The 19,189-nt window shown below is 46.0% G+C and overlaps 7 protein-coding genes across 7 annotated transcripts; 3 read left to right on the top strand and 4 right to left on the bottom strand.

The window, feature by feature from the left end:
• Positions 1 to 1,088: 1,088 nt before the first annotated feature.
• On the bottom strand, positions 1,089 to 1,978 carry AGABI2DRAFT_195560 (hypothetical protein). Its single transcript, XM_006456377.1, has 4 exons — positions 1,887 to 1,978; positions 1,729 to 1,831; positions 1,563 to 1,669; positions 1,089 to 1,505 (listed from the first exon to the last, which is right to left on the bottom strand). Exons 1-4 carry the CDS (start codon positions 1,965 to 1,967, stop codon positions 1,341 to 1,343), a joined length of 456 nt encoding a protein of 151 aa, XP_006456440.1. The 5' UTR covers positions 1,968 to 1,978; the 3' UTR covers positions 1,089 to 1,340.
• Positions 1,979 to 2,048: 70 nt separating this feature from the next.
• AGABI2DRAFT_188379 (hypothetical protein) lies at positions 2,049 to 4,096 on the top strand (the record flags this gene model as incomplete). Its single annotated transcript, XM_006456378.1, has 6 exons — positions 2,049 to 2,100; positions 2,147 to 2,218; positions 2,274 to 2,343; positions 2,397 to 2,715; positions 2,769 to 3,284; positions 3,338 to 4,096. The coding sequence occupies exons 1-6, from the start codon at positions 2,061 to 2,063 to the stop codon at positions 4,094 to 4,096; spliced, it is 1,776 nt and encodes a 591-aa protein (XP_006456441.1). The 5' UTR covers positions 2,049 to 2,060.
• A 615-nt stretch (positions 4,097 to 4,711) lies between these two features.
• Positions 4,712 to 5,913, top strand: AGABI2DRAFT_122338 (hypothetical protein; the record flags this gene model as incomplete). Its single annotated transcript, XM_006456379.1, has 5 exons — positions 4,712 to 5,077; positions 5,135 to 5,342; positions 5,396 to 5,561; positions 5,617 to 5,809; positions 5,866 to 5,913. 5 exons carry the CDS (start codon positions 4,712 to 4,714, stop codon positions 5,911 to 5,913), a joined length of 981 nt encoding a protein of 326 aa, XP_006456442.1.
• Positions 5,914 to 6,685: 772 nt separating this feature from the next.
• Positions 6,686 to 9,979, top strand: AGABI2DRAFT_78098 (hypothetical protein; the record flags this gene model as incomplete). The annotated part of the gene is made up of 5 exons (XM_006456380.1): positions 6,686 to 7,207; positions 7,256 to 7,828; positions 7,879 to 8,760; positions 8,814 to 9,309; positions 9,369 to 9,979. 5 exons carry the CDS (start codon positions 6,686 to 6,688, stop codon positions 9,977 to 9,979), a joined length of 3,084 nt encoding a protein of 1,027 aa, XP_006456443.1.
• Positions 9,980 to 10,435: 456 nt separating this feature from the next.
• On the bottom strand, positions 10,436 to 14,529 carry AGABI2DRAFT_211390 (hypothetical protein; the record flags this gene model as incomplete). Its single annotated transcript, XM_006456381.1, has 17 exons — positions 10,436 to 10,813; positions 10,869 to 11,122; positions 11,173 to 11,316; positions 11,365 to 11,398; positions 11,448 to 11,988; positions 12,037 to 12,296; positions 12,349 to 12,406; positions 12,453 to 12,610; positions 12,710 to 12,880; positions 12,935 to 13,088; positions 13,143 to 13,225; positions 13,278 to 13,331; positions 13,382 to 13,494; positions 13,626 to 13,703; positions 13,757 to 13,825; positions 13,875 to 14,195; positions 14,247 to 14,529. The coding sequence occupies 17 exons, from the start codon at positions 14,527 to 14,529 to the stop codon at positions 10,436 to 10,438; spliced, it is 3,153 nt and encodes a 1,050-aa protein (XP_006456444.1).
• A 660-nt stretch (positions 14,530 to 15,189) lies between these two features.
• Positions 15,190 to 16,584, bottom strand: AGABI2DRAFT_228399 (hypothetical protein; the record flags this gene model as incomplete). The annotated part of the gene is made up of 4 exons (XM_006456382.1): positions 15,190 to 15,407; positions 15,496 to 15,938; positions 16,004 to 16,475; positions 16,537 to 16,584. 4 exons carry the CDS (start codon positions 16,582 to 16,584, stop codon positions 15,333 to 15,335), a joined length of 1,038 nt encoding a protein of 345 aa, XP_006456445.1. The 3' UTR covers positions 15,190 to 15,332.
• A 256-nt stretch (positions 16,585 to 16,840) lies between these two features.
• On the bottom strand, positions 16,841 to 18,987 carry AGABI2DRAFT_195562 (hypothetical protein). The gene is made up of 7 exons (XM_006456383.1): positions 18,828 to 18,987; positions 18,691 to 18,769; positions 18,106 to 18,635; positions 17,877 to 18,045; positions 17,649 to 17,818; positions 17,293 to 17,592; positions 16,841 to 17,233 (listed from the first exon to the last, which is right to left on the bottom strand). The coding sequence occupies exons 1-7, from the start codon at positions 18,980 to 18,982 to the stop codon at positions 17,110 to 17,112; spliced, it is 1,527 nt and encodes a 508-aa protein (XP_006456446.1). The 5' UTR covers positions 18,983 to 18,987; the 3' UTR covers positions 16,841 to 17,109.
• Positions 18,988 to 19,189: the final 202 nt, after the last annotated feature.

Raw genomic sequence — 19,189 nt, forward strand, 5'->3', positions numbered from 1 at the left:
ACAGATCGTCGAGTCGACGTCGACGAAGCCGGTATGTGTGACACTCACACCCGGAAATATACCCGCCACGCTAAAAGCGCTACTGAACGAGGGCCAGGGATAAATTGCAAACACCAAGACGTCAACAAATCTCACCCTTTTTCCATTCTTATCTCACACCGGGCGGAGGGAGGCCATAAGTTGATATTTGAAGGGTTCTCTTCGTTTAAGAAGCATATGAAGATATGGCAGGTTTGTGTATATCATACCCCGAACCCTAAGAAAGGCTAGAATTGGAACACAATCATTGACGTTGACGTAATTACTTACGATTTTGCCCCACCAATGAATTTTAATGGGGCTCTGGAACAATCAAAAATGCATCAAGACTGAAATAGCCTCTCAGGCGAGTGCATAAAAGGATTTTCGCTTTTCGGACCCGCTATTATCATGATAATAATATGAGCGCTTGCTTTCCAATCGAAATTCTCTTACCGGGGCGTCTCAGGACTTCAATGCCTTTCCTCCGTCAAACCCCATTGCTTGGCTGTTGCTTATACCACATGTTTCGTTATATAGATGCCTCTTCGCTGGTATTCTAATTCTCGTGATCGATACCATGCCAACGCGAGGACAATGGCTTTCGATTAGACGCGGTTATCGCATTCACAACGACGCCCGGAAAAACCCTGTATATCCTGAACCTCAGTGCCAGTCCGGCCTTACGCCGGATCGGTAATGTGCGAACTTCGAAGCCATTTTAGCCAAAGGCTGAATCCGTGGGGACAGTCTGTAGAATTAGTGTGGTAGTTCGACGCGCATTGTTGAGGCTAGATACAAAGGTTAATAAACCAAAAGTACGGACAGGTTGTATAGAAACTAACCCTAGGCCGGACGTTTTTCCAGAAGAAAATCGAAACTTTGGTTCGAACGGGAAACCGGAAAAGGCCGATTTTTGAATCCCCATTAATGCAAATATATCATCAAATGGTCAATGTTTTTCTCACCGAGACCGCCTGAAACATCACGGCATCGGAGGTTTAACGACATGAAAGGGCAGGGACCCTCTGTCAAGCATCTTTCAGTAACAAACTTGATCCTTATGATTGAGTCCAACGGCGTGAATTTAAAGCAGATCCAGCGTATTTTAGCAATCAAACAATTTCGTGTTCGTATAACGACAGGTGCACATTTCGCTCGGACTTTGCCTTGAAGAAGACCAGCCGAATGTAAAGAAGGAAATCGAGACGATGATTGGAGTTTACGGTCCCGGGGCGATATTGGTGTAGTCGTGTTATGAGCCGTGCGACTTGATAGGTCTGGATGGAATATGTATGGTTCAGTTGAGTCGCTTGAAAATCCTATGATTTTGTCGTCTCTGGCTGGTTTTGAAGCTTGGATTGAAGAGCGGAAACGAGATAGTTGAGGTTCTCTCGCTTCTTCCCAATCGTCTCTTCCAGCGCATCAAGATTTGTTTTTATATAATCCACTTTGCCCTTATAGTATTTGATGGCCTGCGGTCGCGTCTGTATTGAAGAGAATGATCAATCACGAAGAAAAACTTTGGTCAAAACGAAACCTACTTTTTTGACGAAGTAACCGGTTCCAATGTCCACGATGACATTATCGACGTCCGAAAGTTTTCCGGGGACATACAAAGAGTTTGTCAGTGGAACGAGGATGACCTTGTCTATCGACGGAGCAAGGCCAAATCAGATATTACCTCTCTGAGGTATAACTAGAATGGACCTTTGTTTTGGGGTTTGACTTCGGTTATATTATCAATGCAGGACTTGAATTTAGCCTGCGCTTGCTTTAGTTGGGCGAATGAGGATGTGAGGTGATTGAGTTCCTGCAACGAGATCGGTCGGTGGCTGCCGCAGCAAGTTGATGAATGAAAAACTCACCTCTTCGAGCTGTTTCTTTATGTCTGCAAGCTGAGATATATCGAGATCGTTAATGCTGATTGTTTGAGGCTGCTGCGACATGGCGGATCAAGGCAGCCCAGAGGCTGTCACAACATATGTCACGTAAACGTCACTGTGTCACGACGCTAAACCTCCTCCTACCACGGACGTTGAATGTCTGCGCCAGCTGGTCAGGATTACCCCCAGGATCTCGGTAGGCAGTCTTCCTACATGTTTGCCTTGTACTAATGTATCATCAGTGGCCATCTTCCATGCTTCATTTCATCCAACACAGGGTAATGTTGTAGACTGGTCGCTTAAAGCAAGCGATGGTGAGTTAAAACTCGAGACTTTCCTGGACCCGGTCTTCATGTTTTTTTTTGCTAGATATTAGTCTGGACTATCTTGAATTCAGTGCCTTACCTAGTGGTTTGCATCTTGTAGAACAGGACGTCGTGTAAGAGGTCTCATTTTCAAGTCAATCCTGTCTCTCTGACTTCGATTCTAAAGGTACTTTACCAACAACGGTCATCATGGTGTATGTATTTTTCGACGACGGAAAACTACGGAAGAAGGCCATCGAGGTTTCAGGCTCACATCACTTGGTATCCTCTTGGCCAAGTCTCGCAGACCTCGTCCATGGCGGCATGTCGCTTCCTTGAAGCAACTCACAACTATGTTATACTCCCTTGTAGAACCTTCTGGGAAGCTACAGCTCAATGGAAGCGATTGGGACCTAGCTGAGAATTATTTTGATGAACGAAAGGTCAGGGATGCTGACCTTGGCGGTGCTGGCGATTGGAGTAGTTGGAGTCGAGAATTTGACCTGGCATGTATCTCTCCCTACTGCTCCTCAATGATTCTCTGACCGTCTCTCTGTAGATGAAGGCAACCTCCGACCTCTTGAACGCTCCCACTATCCATTTACCACACATGCTCCGCATCCTCGGACCTTCGTCATTAACCCTATTCAAACACGTACTCGGGCGCAGGAGAATACTAATCTATACACTGCCTCCTGTTGAGGCAGCATGCATCCTATGCCAAGCCGCTGCCGACATGTGCTACGAAGCCCAAGTTACCGCAGACGGGAGTCAGCTGAAAGGCCGCAACAAAGATCCTACGTTAGTGCTTGGCATGGTCACTTTGACTGATCTCGATCGGTTGCATGCCGAGTCGCAAACCGGCCGTGGATGGATTGCCTGTACAACCGATGCTATATTCCTTGAAAAACCATCGTATTATGACCTTATCATCGACCTGACGACTTCAACCCCCAGTAAATATACGAGACCTACCTTCTATTCATCAAAGCCTATCACACCGCAGCAAAGTAATCCCAAGGTGCCAACTCACCGCCTTTCAACTATCCGCTTCGCATGGAGCGACGTTACTTTGGTATGAATCTTTACTTCCTTCCTCCAAAAATCTTTTCTGATCTCCGTTCTCAGTGGAACGAGATAGAGCGGATTCTTGATCTTAATGCGGATCACTCGTCTCATCATGCGTGTTGCAGTCCCTCCTCCATTGATTCTCCCACGAAATCGAAATTTGTATCCACGTGGACGGACGCATGGCGTGTGTACGAAGACGTGTGTATAGTTTGTGCTGGACTATGGATGGGATCGTGGCGTGGTAACTCTACACAGTCGTACTCATCCGCCAATGGACCAGAGAATTGGGGTGCCATTCACCTAGAAGGGGATGATGATTTGACGGTCGAGGGGAGTTACATTCGGAATGTTGGTATGGGTATTGAAGGGGGACCGAGAGCAACGCCGAGCGGTGGGATTGGAAATACCGTATCTCCCAGAACTCACCATCCTCAGCTAAGTTCATCATCAAGGTCGATCAGGAGTGGAAAGCGCAGGTCGCGTCAAGCGTCACAAGAAGAGCCCCCTCAACAAGGAAATCACGATGGCCAGCTCTTAACGATGATGACGCTACTCCAAGTATTTCGGGCTCACATATCTTTCCAACTTTCGGTTCTTGAATCCTTCATGCCGAAAGGCATATCGAATCTCGGATATGAAACCGATCATACCCTATATCTGACACCGAAAGACATCCTCGCCTTTGAACTTGGGCCTTTGAGTGGATTCGATGCGAAATACTTGGAATGGTTGGTAGAGGAATATGCTAGTGGTACCAAAGTTGTCATCAAACGCAGCTGGCGGGACTTTTTTGGTGCGATTTTTGGATACAGTTGATTTTTAAATGCTGAAGGGGACGGATGTTTGCGTTTATTGGGACATTTGAACAGTATATTTCGAACTGTTTTCAGGTCGAAACTGCTTTTTATCGTTTGTCTTCTTCGTTTTCTTGAATGTTATCATCGTCACTCCTTTGTTCTTTTCTTTCCTTGCTATTCGTAGGTGATTGCTCCTATGTATGTTAGATAAACTTGAAAGAACTTAGGATGGTGTTGTTTGTATGTATCCGGGCACCTAGCCTGCATAATATATTTTGTAAAATATTTCCTAAACTCCTTGATGCCACCTGCCACCAACGCAGTCATGCGGTGCCGCCTGCTATCTTAATCTCTTCTTTTATCTTCCCACCTCAAGACTCAAATGTATGTCCAAACCAATTATAAATTTGATCATGTACATGAAACTGATTCTTCCCAAGGACGGACAGTTGGGAAATGTCGAAGTAGCCTATATATACGCATGACTCAGGCTGTCGCTCCCAAGATCAAGAAACGGCTAAATCAACAAAACGATCCCTTTACAAGCAATTCGGATTGTTCCGACATGGACGTGGTACTACAGGATTAATTGTCTCTTCGTTCATTCTTTACCTCCATCCTTCGATATCTTACAATGAGCGCGGGGCCCCCATTCGACTGTTCGCCAGACCCAGAACTTGAAGTTTTGGAAAAACTAGCTAATGGACTTGCCGATGAACTTGATGAAGCAGAGAAATATGATGACGTTGACCCACTGAAAGCCGCTCAGATCAGATTGCTCCAGGAAAACCTTGGTCGTCTCATGTGCATACTTGGATGGGCTGTTACGTCTGATCACTTGGGCAATAAATTCCAGATTACTTGCGCTGGTACTCTCGAATTGAAGTCTGAATCCCAATTATCGACTGTCACCCAGGATTGGAATTCTGGTGAGGGTCTTTGGACTGAAGAAGAAACGTTTCAATCATTACGGAGGATCAGTCAGAGGCATAAGTTTTCCGTGAGCATCTTTTTCTAAAGAGGATGTCTTGACTTATTGAAGGATTCATTGGATTAGACCCGAAAGGCTGTTCTCCATTGGATAGACCCGGTGTTTACGCGCGTCTTCGCTATGACAAGTCGACCGGGTGCTATGTCACAAGAAAATTGTACGATTACTCAAACCGAAAATGCTCGCGTTTCGGGTGCAAGAGATGGACAATTTTACCGTGTAGCTGGGTTCATCGACTGTTCAGCCGTCCCGACAGGAATGTCGGAGGTAGACTGTGAGTAACTTTTTACGAACTCCTTTTTTTCTCTTTAATCATTCATTGGTCAGTCCTTACATCGGATGGTTGCGATCTCTCGCGTTTGCGAGAATATAAATACCCAACCAATTTTCTTTTTGTTCAAGCGGTTGATGGACAGAAGAAACTCACACAGAAACTCACACTCAAAATTCCACAAACTATTCTTGAGATGTACGCTTGCGCAATGTGCTTAGAGTGAGTTACTAATAGTAACAGATCTGAGTTCTTCTGATGAAAATAAATGAACTAGAAAAAAAGTTATCAGAGGAGTTATAACCAATTCTCACGAATGGATGTTTCTCATCCTCCAATTAAACGATGACGGTGACGGTGGCATGTATTTTCAGTCGAAAATATTTAATCTCGTGAATCCTTTCACTAAATATGAGATTGTACTTGAGAGGAAAGTTTTCGCTTTACTAACGAAAATCATCTCGCATTGGGTAATTCCCGCTTAATTGATTCATAGCATCAGTTGTTAATATATGGTTCTTTCTAGGTCCGCCATAGCCATGAAGTAATCGGAAACGATGATTTGTTCATCTGATGGGTTTTGAAATGCAAGCCTGGTGCGAGATATAGCCAAATATTCTTAGTGTATTATTGGCATTTGTATTTTTCATAACATCGCTTCTCATAAGCAGCATGTATGTGTTGATCTTGAAGGCAGTCCAACAGTAAACATGGTGGATGTACATTGAAATGATTATGATGCTGATAGCTACAATCTGCAAGAAGTCCAGGATGTGCAACAGTACCGCAGTCACTGTAACGACCGGCAGAAACTCAGCAGTGGTTCTGTATTTTTCTTCAATGCTGCGAAGGTAGAATCAGAAAGGAATGTTGACAATAATCACTAGAAGATTTACGTTTTAGATGATACTAAAACATCTCCGTAGGAGGACAAGATATACTCGAGTCCTTCCAAAGTTTCTTGAATCACTTCCACGCCCATTATTAATTGAAATTCACCGATCCGTCCTTAAAAGTCCGAGCGCAGCAACTTGCGTCATGACTCATCTTCAGCCTCGGCCCCGTCCCACCCAGTTTTTCTCTCCTTTGTTCTTTCTCTATTATTTGATCGATGATCAATGGGTCGACAGCGAGCTCATTAATTACATAAGTAAACACTTGGCAGGCCTTTAAACGTGACCGAAGGTCGCCTGCCCTAAAATCCCCATTCGTGAACCTAAATTTTTGATATACACGGCCGAGATCATCGTTGCTCACGACGACAAAGCCCTGATCTGACTCTGTGAGTTCGCTGTCCGCGACAATGATCAGCCTTTCCCCCGCTAATCGTTCCGTTATCAGGCGATATGGCACCATTCTCAAAGCCAGAAACGGTGCTCCGCCAGGCAGAGGGTCTTGTGTCTGTTGGCCAGTCCCATGCTGCCCTTCAGTCCCTCACAGAGATGTTCGCCTCGAAACGTTTCCGATCTACCCCATTAGCGACCTTAGAGCCAATCATGAATCGCTTTATAGAACTTTGCGTCGAGATGCGCAGAGGTCGTACTGCCAAGGAAGGACTGATGCAATACAAAAACATTGCTCAGAACTCTAGCGTACAAAGCATCGAAGTCATCATCAGCCGATTTATTCAACTTGCGGATACAAAAGTGAGAGAGGCGCAGCAGCAGGCAGCCGTCGCTGTCGATGTCGACGATCTGGAGGCCAGTGAGACTCCGGAGAGCATTCTCCTTGGCGCCGTGAGCGGCGATCAGAGCAAGGATCGCACAGACAGAGCTCTCGTTACTCCTTGGCTCAAGTTTCTGTGGGAGAGCTACCGCACTTCCCTTGAGACTCTCAAAAATAACGCCCGGTTAGAGGCCATATACCAGGTACGTAATTCCGCTATGACTCAAACTAGCTCTAACGCTTTATTTTAGCAAGTCGCCCAACATGCCTTTAAATTTTGTCTCAAATACAACAGAAAAGTCGAGTTCCGTCGACTCTGCGAGACTCTTCGTCTTCACCTCTCCAATGTAGCAAAATACTCGCATCAGCAACATTCCATCAATCTTTCGGATCCTGATACCCTTCAGCACCACCTTGATACTCGTTTTGCTCAACTCAACACTTCGGTTGAACTGGAGCTTTGGCAGGAGGCTTTCCGTTCTGTGGAAGATGTTCATAACTTACTTACTCTTGCCAAAAAGGCACCTCGTCCAGCGATGATGGCCAACTATTACGAAAAACTCACCAAAATTTTCCTCATGTCCGGTAATGCCCTCTACCATGCTGCTGCTTGGGGCAGGTATTATGCCATCGTCACTAACATCGGTGGCAAGTCGGAGGAGGAAATGGGTCGGTTGGCCGGTCAGGTTTTGGTCAGCACTCTCGCTGTACCGGTTGGGCTTCATACTGAGGAGCAGGATGAGCTCAAGGGCAAGAATGCCCGTTTGACTGCCTTGCTCGGTCTCACTCGAATGCCGTCTCGATCCGGTTTGCTGAAGGACGCTGTCAGTGGTTTCCATTTGAACTCTTATTGGGTGCTAATACGAGTTTGCAGCTTTCACGCGACGTCCTCAAACTTTCTCCACCGTCCATGAAGTCTCTCTACCAGATCCTTGAAGTCACCTTTGATCCACTCTCCCTGTGTACCTCCATAGCTCCTCTACTCGAGACCCTTTCCGCTGACGCTGCTTATGCACCTTATCTGCCTCTCCTTCGACGCGCTCTTCTCTCTCGCCTTCTCAACCAACTCTCCCAGGTCTACTCGACTGTCAAGGTCGACACTATATTTGAGCTCGTCCAGCCATTGAACGTCAAGACTGAGGATGGTCAAAAATCTATATTTAACCCGGAAGAAATCGAGGCATATATAATGGGTTGCGCACGTCGTGGTGAATTGGATATTCGCGTTGATCACAAAATTGGTAGCATTACTTTTGTTGATGACGCCTTTCGTATCGCGGACGATGCACCCATTGCTTCTAGTTCCAAGACTCGTGAATCGACAATTCAACCTTCTCTTGCCGAAAATGTCCGGACCCGACTCGGTAAAATTGCTACTTCACTCCATAACACTATTCAAGTTCTCGATGGTGAATCTGTACCTCCGCCTCAAGAAAATCAAGATGCTCGGTTCAAGGAACTCGTGTCTGCTGTGGAAGCTGAGCGGAAGGCTTTACAAATCAAACGCGCTCTTGTGGCTAGGAGGAGAGAGTTGTTGAGTGAGTTGACTGTGAGAAAGGAGAAAGAGGAGAGCAGTAGGCGAGCTGAGATTAGTAGGAGGGAGAAGGAAGAGGAGAGCAAGAGACAGAGGAACGAGGCAAGAAGGAGGGAGCTCGAGAGGACAAAGAAAGAGATTGAGAGCATTAGGATCGACGAAGCGAAGAAATATGCTCAGTCATTGGTGGATAAAGGTATTTTGAAAGCCAACGACGTTGATGTGAGTAATTTTAATTCTGAAAAGTTGCCGATTTCCTGATAATATATTCACAGAAACTGGATAATTACGATACGGAAGGCTTGATCGGTATGCAAGTTGCGCAACTGGAGAAAGAGAAGAAGGGGATGAATGAACGTCTTCGTATTGTTGCCAAACGAATTGATCACATCGAGCGCGCGAATCGGAAAGAAGAACGACCTCTTCTGGCCGAAGACTACGAGGAACAACAACAGCTTGATCGTACAACTTTCGAGGCTGTACAAAAGCAACGGAAAGAGGCGTCAAAGCAAGCTCATAAAGAAGATGTTGAGACAAAGGGAAGGTTGAAGCGCATGATGGGCGATTATGATTCATGGAAACAGATATTGCTTGAGAAGAAAGGTGACGCTTATAAGAAGAAAAAGGAAGCTGCCAACAAGAAGATCGAGCAAGAGAAAGCGAAGAGGAAGGCTGCCGTTACCAAGGCTTGGGAGGAAGAAAAGGCTTTGAGAGAAAAGGAGGAGGCAGAGATAAGGGCGAAAGAAGAGGAAGAGCGCAAGCAAGAAGAAGGTAAACTTTGTTTGCTATACATCACTAATTCCTTAGTTGACTTGATATGCTTTTCTTAGCCGCTCGTGCAGAAGAAGAACGCCTCCGAAGAGAGGAAGAAGAACGAATTGCTGAGGAAGAGGCTGCTCGTAAAAAGAAAGAAGACGAAGCTAATGCTCGACGCGCGTTGCGAGAGAAAGAACGCCAAGAAGCTCTGGAAAAGGCGCGTCTTCAGCAACAACGAGAGGATGAAGCGGAGGAAAGGAGGCGACAACGTCGTGCAGAGGAAAAAGAAAAGGAGGCAGCCGACAAGAAGTACGGTTCAGTACGTGGTCCGCCAGTTATTCGCGCCGCCAACGGACAAGAACCTGCCTGGAGAAGGAGTGCTTCTGGAGCTGGTGCGGCAAGGCCGAGAGCGGAACCCTCAAGCGTAACAGAAGCCCCTCCTGCACCGGCTGCTGCCGCACCAGCCAAGCTTAGACCCTCATGGCGAGATCGCGAAGCGGCCAAGGCCGCAGCCACCTCTAACACTGGTGGTACTGGCTCACCAAGACCTGCATCGCCTGCTTTACCGCCCGCAGGAGAGGAACCGAAGAAGGATGATGATGGATTCCAGACTGTGGGCAAAAGTGTTGGTGGCGGTGGAGGCGCCTGGAAGTCAAGACGGGCACAAGCCAGCGGAGGGCGTTAGGCTCTTCTCTTCTCTATATGTCGTTACCTTGTATCCTCATACCTGTTCTTCCCCTCCGTTTCTTTTCCGTCGACTTGTCTTTTGACACGTTTTCGCTGGCTTGCAGTGTGTTTGCAAATAGGCGTTGTCGGATTCGTTAGCAATTACTTTCTTTTTGTCCCGTTCCCATTTTGGCTGCAAATGTATGATATATCACGCATCCTTAATATCGTTTTATCATTGAATAAGTGCAAGGCTGTCGTGTGCGTTTGCGATTCCAACAAATGCCACGAATGTTTAAAGGTAGACGAAACTAAGTGATTTGATGCTTCCGTGTATGAAGGCTACTCGCATAAAGAGGTGGTGTTTCTGCCTGTGAGGTCAGTGGTTTCCGATTATTTTTTGGTATAAAGCAACAATGGCATCGGTGAGCGTGAGAATGGTTTACAGGCCGTTGCGCTTGAAACAAACAGATAATTAGATATTCCAGAAGGGTAAAGATTTGATAACGTGAGTCATCTCCAGCGGCTCGAGGTTCTTGAGACTTGGGCAAGTTTCTAACGTGACATCCATGGTATATCTGCCATCTCCAAACTGACCCCGCAAGAAAAAGTCCACCAAGTCAACCGAAGCATCCTGAATCTCGTGGACGATTGTATCTTTTCTGGCATAAAGCTGCTTCGCCCATTCCTCATATGAGATGAAGCCTAGCTGTAAGTAGTCTGCCGTTGCTTTGAATATGTCATTCCAGGCCCTGGGTCGTGGGTGGACAAGATTTAAAAACGTAGGCGGAGTTTTCTTCAGAATGTCCAGAATAGCTGCCGCGGCGGTATCAACAGGTAGCCAAGTCACAGACTAATCAAACAACCTTGTCAACGGCTTATATCGTGACAATAGAGGGGGCGCTTACTTCGTCGCGCGAAGGCAGGCTTCCGATGGCTTTACCAATCTTGACAAGAGCTGGAACCCATTCCTTCACGTTCCAGTGCCCACCTGCGTCTCCAGACATCTGACCAATACGGATGATCGATAAAGACAGGCCCGTGGCCTCACTAATCTTCTGACATATGTTTTCTGTCACCCATTTACCTTCACCATAACCAAAACCAGCTGCCATTGAAGCTGGAACGGAAGACTCTGGTGCAGGTTCCCCATCGCCTAAGTCTGTTTACTGTAAACATACTTGAGGAATGGCTTGAACAAGAATAACGCACTTCCGAATACTGATATTGAGCTTGCGAAAATGAATTTAGGTCCGTTGTATACTGATGACCCGACGGCGAGATCCAGGAGACGACGTGTGCCAGCAATCAAGTTCTCGTATGATCGCAGTCCAATGTTGAAGTCAACCCGCCAGCCTGAGAATCTATCAGCTTCAGAGCGAGGGTGGCTACATGAATACACACCATTATGAATAATGGTCGTTACTGTAGCCTGAAGCTGACGAAGAGTTAGCTATGAGAAAAGCATTCCCAGTTACAATACTTACTTCAAGGTAGGCATCTTCTGGCAAACCTAGTTTATTCTCTGATGGACTATATTCCAAGAATACTATTTTTTGAAAGGCTTCCGGATTTATGTTGAGGTCCCAAATTTTCAATGCCTCTCTTTGCCTTTCTTGCGACGATAGACCAAGAACGCTACGGTTCAGAGCATATACCTTCAGAATATCTTCTCTATCAGTTAATTGCTTGAGGATATAGCAGCCCAATCGACCGGTACTCCCAGTGAGCAAAACTGTTTCTTCACGACACGGTTCAGATAAAATCCTCCAAGTGGGCATCGGGATAGCAGTAGTGTACTTCGCGACAAGCGATTCCATCTCAGTGCATCTCGTTTTCATTCGGGTCGCCTGGTCCCGATCGCCGCTGACTTCAGTGCCCGATATGACTTGCCAAAAGCGATTCCCGAGTGCCAGGATGCTTGGGTGGGCGTACACAATATTAAGTGGGACTTTGTGAATGTTTGCATTATTTTTGGATGAGCGGATAGCATGTAAAATGCTATTTCGAATCCAAGTTGCCTGCAAACTCAAGCGAACATCAAAAGAAGGTAAGACACAGACTGATGATACTCACCTATCACATCCTTGAAGGAAGATGTCTTCGTCAACAGCGACCGGATGTTTCATAACTCGCTTGACAGCAGATTCGATGAATTGCGTGGCATTCTCCTTAGTCCAGCTTCCAGGGATTGGGATATCTGTCTGAGAAGACTCTTTCACGGCGTCATATAATGCATCGATCTCCTCTTTGTAGGCTTTTAAACACATCTGACGTCGCGGTGTACCTTTGGCCGTCAATTCAAGTGGTTTCTTGGGGTAGGTGGTAATGATCATCTATGCCAAACGCGCTTTAATTGAGTGGTACAAAAAGCTCAGTATAGCATACCTCCTTGAAAATTCGCGCGTGCTCTGGCGCAATGTCATTTACCTTTTCCACGGTGGGCCTAAGTGTTTCAGACTACAATCTCATTACGAATATGTGGCAAGTACCAGATCAAGTTCCGGAATGCGGCTAATATTTGTTCATCCGTAGGGTCAAAGGCTTCAGCAGGTTGAACAAGAACTCCGCATTGGAAACGAGCATAACCAAATATGACCGCGGAAGCGATGCTTGGATCCTGACTAAAAAGCGTCTCTGTTATTGTTATCTGTCAGTAAACCCTAAAAATGGTCATGAGCGACAGGCAGTTACCTAAAGCAGTGGGGTTGGCCTAATAGGCCTATGAGAGATGTAACAAAAATTAGACAATGAATGTTACCTTTTCACCGGTAGACAGCACTAGTTGATCATCAACCCGCCCATATACGCAAAATTTATCCCTTTCGGTAGGATGACGCAAGACCAGATCACCCGTTGCGAAGGCCGGTTGACTGTTGACCGTTGTGTTCAAGACGCATGGACTGTACGATTCTGAATCCTAAAATGAACAAAAATAAGAGAGATAAAAATTTCAATTGAAGGGCGAGCGCACTAGTATAATCAACTCTGCTATTTCTCCTTCTTCAACCGTACCGTGCGGCTGCAAATGAATACGACAACGAGGAGTTAGCTTGAAAAAACGCCAATGGCTCGGATCTGGTTTTTGTGATTTGCAAAGGAATGGAGTATTGCAGCCGGTTTCGGTACTTCATGAGCGAGTGAGATTGTCATAGGGTGGGGTGAACTATCATGACGCTTACAGGCCATAGAAAGGAGTTAGGTTGACTCCCGCATTTACAAGTCGGTCTCCAGTTTCCCGTGCCAGGGATGCCCCCGCATAGATCTATACTTAACAATTCAAAATTCCTGAAGAGCCAATTGAGTTGACATCATACCAAAGCATGCAAATCACGAAGAATAGGGAAGTTTTCCGGAGACCGCGCCCATGCCTATGATGTCTCTATAAATTATAGTTACGGACGTCGAGTCCTGAGCTAACCTCAACGAAGATAGGAACACAGAAGACAATTTGGCATTTTGTTGCAGCGACCTCATGTAAAAAGACGTCTGGTGTTGGGATAGTAGGAGGGTTGGCCGGTTTGAAAACAGCGACTGTAATTCCGGCACAGGCCTTTAGATAGCATTATTTCAAAGTCATCATACTCAGCTGGGAACTCACCATCCATCCAATGACGACAACTCCCATTGTATCTGTTGAAGCAGTGTCAACTTTGTTTCATAACACTTATAACAATACTCACGATAAATTGGTAAGGAATGAGCAGACATCCTTACGCCAACCACATCAATATCCCCATAATCTAGGATTTGAAATTTTAGAATTGATGTGGTAGGGGAAAGTTGGTTAACATACAAGGATGACATCCCCATTGTAAAAAGTTTCTATTGCGTATTGAGATGGGCTTAGGCTGAGCGGTAGAACCTTATGGGCAATAATGAGTGACAGCATTCAGTGAAAGATCTGAAATTACCAGAAGAGTGCAAAATAATGGTGACAGGATCCGAGGAATTCTTCATAGGTAATAATTCTCTATATGTGCTATCCTCGTTGTAAAGGTCGCTAAACTGTGGCGCGGGTATGATATTGATGATGATCCCTTCATCTTTTAATCTCGCGCCGACTTCGGATGCGAGGCGCTGCATGGTTCGATCTTGGCTCACAAAAAGGAGTTGAAGACCAGTGGACCTAATCAAATGCACTACACCATCGACAGAATTCCGCGTAGAAATGGCGAATGGCGTGAGTCCAGCATGCATGATGCCAACGAGGAGAGCCATATATGTCATTGTATCTGATCTGACGGTTTGAGTTGACTTCAACAGTACTTCGAAAGATTTCCTACCGAGATTTGTCAGGATGCCGACAATCGGGGACTCCGTTATGGCGGAGTGGTGTCGGGAAACAATTCCATGACCCCTTTGAATAGCAGCATATGCTTCAGGGAAATATATCTGATGGACGGTACCCGTGGAATCACCAGCATGAACGAAAATCGGGTGTCTGGAGCTGTTCAAGGCGTGGAAAGCGAAGATTTCAGGAAGTGTTGGAAAGTCTTTGAAAGGAGGGGGCGTGAAAGTGTTGCTTTTTGCGGTTCGCAATGGGGGGAAGGCTACAGCGTTGGACATTCCGATCTGGGGAGAGGGGGAAAACTCTGAATAACAATCGCATATCCAATATAACTACCACATTCGTGGTCGTTCTTTTCTAATATTAGATGTTTGGTGCAGCCCGTGCTAGTGTTCTCCCCTTGTGCGATATGGTACGAAAACCAGAAACATCAGTCGTCCGATTGACCCTATACGTGGCATCGAAGAAGGTTGACAGAGCGGTCGAATAACGTTTGAAAATCACACGCCTGGTCATTTCGAACGCACACGCATGGTTGTGAACTAATTTGACCAAATGTTTGGCCTCTGTGAAAATTGGTACCCATGTGTAAGTCGACGCGCCCTGGTCGGAGGGACTGAGTTTCCTTCTTGGATTCACTTCTCAGAAGTAATTATATACCAACTTCATCACAACAGAAGACGTACGTGGGATAAGGCCCAGGATCAGAACATTCTGTATCAACTACACACTCTTCTAAAGATATTTGGCTCGTAAACGCGGCTATTTTCGGAATTAAGCTTATGTTTATCAAAATGGCCCTTCACGGAAGTGTTATTTATATCAAAGTTCGGGGCCAAGACAAAGACAAAATTGCGGCGCCGGACCTCGGGAGGATTGAACTGTCATTCGGTAAGAAACAGTTCCAGGATGGATAGTGTAGGAAAGATATCAAGCTCGGGGGAGATTAAGTGCGGTTTGGGTTCGGATGATAGATACTAGTAACTGTAAGTGGCGTTTGGTAGTACAACACAGCCTAATCTTCTTTGAAAGCAGCGATCAATCAATATCTCCGCCCGGACGTGATATTTCAATCTCTTCATCAGGGTTGGTTCAGAGGCGATATCTGATCACAACGTTCCACACAATCAAAGAACAAGTCAAAAAATCCTGGAACCTTGCGGTGAGAAAAAGAAAGCAAAATGTTTTCATATACAGTAATCAGCCAAAATGTTACAAAGAACCACCAGGGAATCGATACTCACATCAATTTCTTGAACAACGAAACAGTTCTTTCCTTCTCTTCCCCAAGTATTTTCGCTACATGCTCTATAATCCCAAACATCGACCACAGTCTCTCCCATACAATGTCCCCCGATATTCAACTCCACATCAACCCTATACCGTTTCCCTTTGAACAGATCTGGGTTTTGAATGTAAGCTATTGTGAGTGCGTCGTGAAGTGGTGGTCCGGTATGAAATTGGAATACAGATTTGTAAGTTGACGCGAAGAATGTTATGATAGTATTGAGTGTATGGCGGAGACGAGTTTTAGCAGGTGGGAGTTCCTGAGCTAACACACTAGGAGCAGTTGAATTTGTCAAGAGACGATATTGGATTTCATGTGTTGCGATAGCGGTATGAGTGACATTGATAGGTATCATGGTCACCTTTACCGGGCAATCCAATACGATCTGCGTCGCATGAGCTATAAAACCACGACATCAGTACCACCAAGTTCCATTGATAAATAAGCAAAAGAAAAGGCTCAACGGTCAGTCAAGATATTATACTCCGCCACAGCCGAGCGATTTCCAAGTCCAACGCCTCCACCCATAAACACAATCTCCTCGACCGCACCTCCTTCCTCCACAAAATCCTCATAACAACTAACAAATAACGCAACATTAGTCATCGGTCCCGTCGTAACCAAAGTCACTTTCTCTCCTTTCCCATTCTTCCAACACTTTTTTATCTCTTTAATCATACCTTCTAATGCCCTTACTTGTTCACCACACTCATCAACGACAAACCGCTTTAGTATGGAAGGATCTTCATTAACGCTAGGTAATCCTTCCACCCCTCCTAATCCGTCTTCACCATGAATTTCTGGATCGTGTTTCGCAGGTAAGATAAGAGGTTTAGTTGCTCCCGGATAAACCTTGATATGTTCCGGAGCTCCAAAAGCATTTAGACATCGAGCAGCGTTTAAAGCAGTATTTGAACTTGACGTATTTCCATGTGTCTAGAACAAAAAAAGTAAGATTAACCGAGAAGGAAGGTGAAGGAAGAATGTCTTTTCATACAGTTGATACCCCGATTAGATTGACGTTCGAGCAGTGTATCGCCAGCATCAACGCAATGGCGTCGTCATGGCCCTGTAACAAAGGCTTGAAATCGTTAAATAAAAAGGAAAAGAGATATATAGGATACAGGATCGACGTCGAGCCAGATGTTCTTCATCGTCGAACAAGGTAAATGATTAGATTAGATTCGACTTCAGACTGACAAGTCCCTGATTAGGGGATCACTTCTGACTTTATACCCATCACCAAGCCCGATTCATCTCCGATCCCTCAACGACTCAATTGAACTTCAACCACCCGTATTCAGAAAACGAGGCCAAGCCCTTTCATAAGAAATGAAGGAAGAAAAAAGAAGATGTCATAAACAATCAGGCATCATATCACATCACATCAAAACGACTACATAACCAAAAAGAACGTAGCAGTAGTAGGTTAAAAAAAGTTAAAAGTAAAACTAGAGAGAACGTTCGTAAAGGGAATCCACATAACACAAGTCGCAAGCGAAACTAGACAACTCTCCAGTCCGCCACACACACGCCAGAACATAACTTATACACATATAAAAGAGGATACTTAGATATTGAAGAATGGCTGGTCAGTGCTTTGAGGCTGCTTCGCAAACGGATTATGCGAACTGGCCGCACTGGTAGCTCCAGTTCGCTGCGCCAAAACTCGTCCAGCTTCTGTTTGACCAAACCTAAACAGATACGATACGCATTAATATTTCACTAATATCGCGCAAAATGAAGCACATACCGCAAAGCGCCAATATTTCCAAATGTATCCTGACCGTCATCCCTATTCGCAAATAGGTCTGCCAAATGTGCTTCATTCTCTCCCAGCTCCTTCTTCGTCCTGACGTTGATGGGTTTAGCAGGTCCTCCATTGTAAGGCTGAGGACTGCGGGAAGGTTCAGGGCTAGAAAGTGTAGACAGATTTGCTGGAGAATGAGAATCGTATGTTCCGCTAAGATTGAATGATGGTGGATTTTGGGTGACTGGAGATTGAGCCGGAGTTGAGCCGAGAGAGGTTGTTGGCGCAAAGGGATTGTTGGATCTATTAGATATTTAATCACCATTGCCGGCAAGTTCGAAAGCACGGGGCTGGCGTACCCAAATCCTGTTGGTTGAGGCGCAAGCTGTTGCTGCGCGAATAGGTTCTGTTGTTGTTGTTGCTGCATTTGGAGCATCTGCTGTTGACGCATCCATTCTTCCTGTTGCTGTTGCTGCTGCTGCGCTTGTTGTTGTTGTTGAAAGGCTTGTTGTTGGCGCAGATACTCGGCCTAGCGAGTTGAAGTACACTGAATTGAGAAAGACGACAGCGAAATATATCGGTCTCACCTGCGCCGCCTCCTGCTCCATCTGTTGTTGATAAGGATTGAAGGAGGTGAATTGAGGTTGAACTGAAGTATACTGTTGTTGAACCGTATATTGAGGCTGAAGTCCAACTGCGTAAGGCGTCGGGTCGAGTAGAGGGAAAGGGTTGTTGCTATGGCTGCTAGGACTGGGGCTACACGTTACGATGCAATACGTCAAAGACACTATTCTTATCGGTCAAAGGAACACTCACAGCTGGTTTTGATCATCGAACAGAGCCGCGGCATTCGAGTCCTCGACGGCGTGCTTTCTCTTCTCTTCCTCGTCCTTACTGAGTTGAATGGCCTTTTCGAGCTCTCGCTCCTCGGCATCGCGTTGTTCTTGTGCCAACGTCTTTTTACTCTCCTCAATGGCACGTTTCAAATCGTCTTCGTCCACGTTCTTTCTTCTCGGAGGACCGCCACCGTTCGGTTGCCTTCGACTTTTGTTCTCGTCACCTGGCACACCAAGTTCATCTCCTGCACCATAATCTCCGCCAGTACCGCGGATCATACGATCACGCATGGATGCTCGGGCTCTTCGTTCCTCACGGAGACGGGCCTCATCTACGAGTAGGTTGCTGATGTCCTTGGCCTTTTGTCGAACATTTGCACCCTGGTCTTTGCCATCGTCGTCTATAAACTGGAATTCTTTGAGTGTCTTGACGATGTAAATGTTGTCGCGGAAGTAGATGACGACGTTCTCGGAGCCTTGGTGAAGGCAATAGTCTAAGACCGTGAGACTCTACAGACCGGAGTCTAAGTACTGCGGCGGGCGTTGCGAGTGACTCCGGGCTCACCTTGAAGACATGCCGCCAGTTCTTGCCTTTGTCGTTGAGACGCTTGTCTAGCATCTCCATGATCTCAATAAAGTCATTCCTGGAGGGGCAGAAGAAGATGAGCATGACGAAGGCAGGAAGTGAACAAGCAGACGGACTGATTGTAAGTCAACTGCGCAATCTCGTTCATCTGTGTTCCTGAGGGACCCCAGGGGTCGTTTGAGGTGGCATCGCGGACCTTTGCCTGCGTGTCCGAGTAGCCTTTGGTGTAGTTTTTCGTGATCCTGAGCGCCGCCTTGCCAAAATGCTGCATCGTCGTCGTCGCAGTCGATGAGAGGAGCTGCCCTCAGTAATATTATTTATTTATTTTATTTCCAACTCCGGGTTAGCCACCGTGCGAAGATCTCGGCTCGACAACACAAACCTGAAAGGGAAATCCAAATTAAACCACGTTGTAAGTACCACTTCCTCTTCCCCATGTCGAATAACAAACGTCAGAGACTCGCCACTACAACGCAAA

Source organism: Agaricus bisporus (assembly GCF_000300575.1).
Source record: "Agaricus bisporus var. bisporus H97 unplaced genomic scaffold AGABI2scaffold_13, whole genome shotgun sequence".
NCBI lineage: Eukaryota > Fungi > Basidiomycota > Agaricomycetes > Agaricales > Agaricaceae > Agaricus > Agaricus bisporus.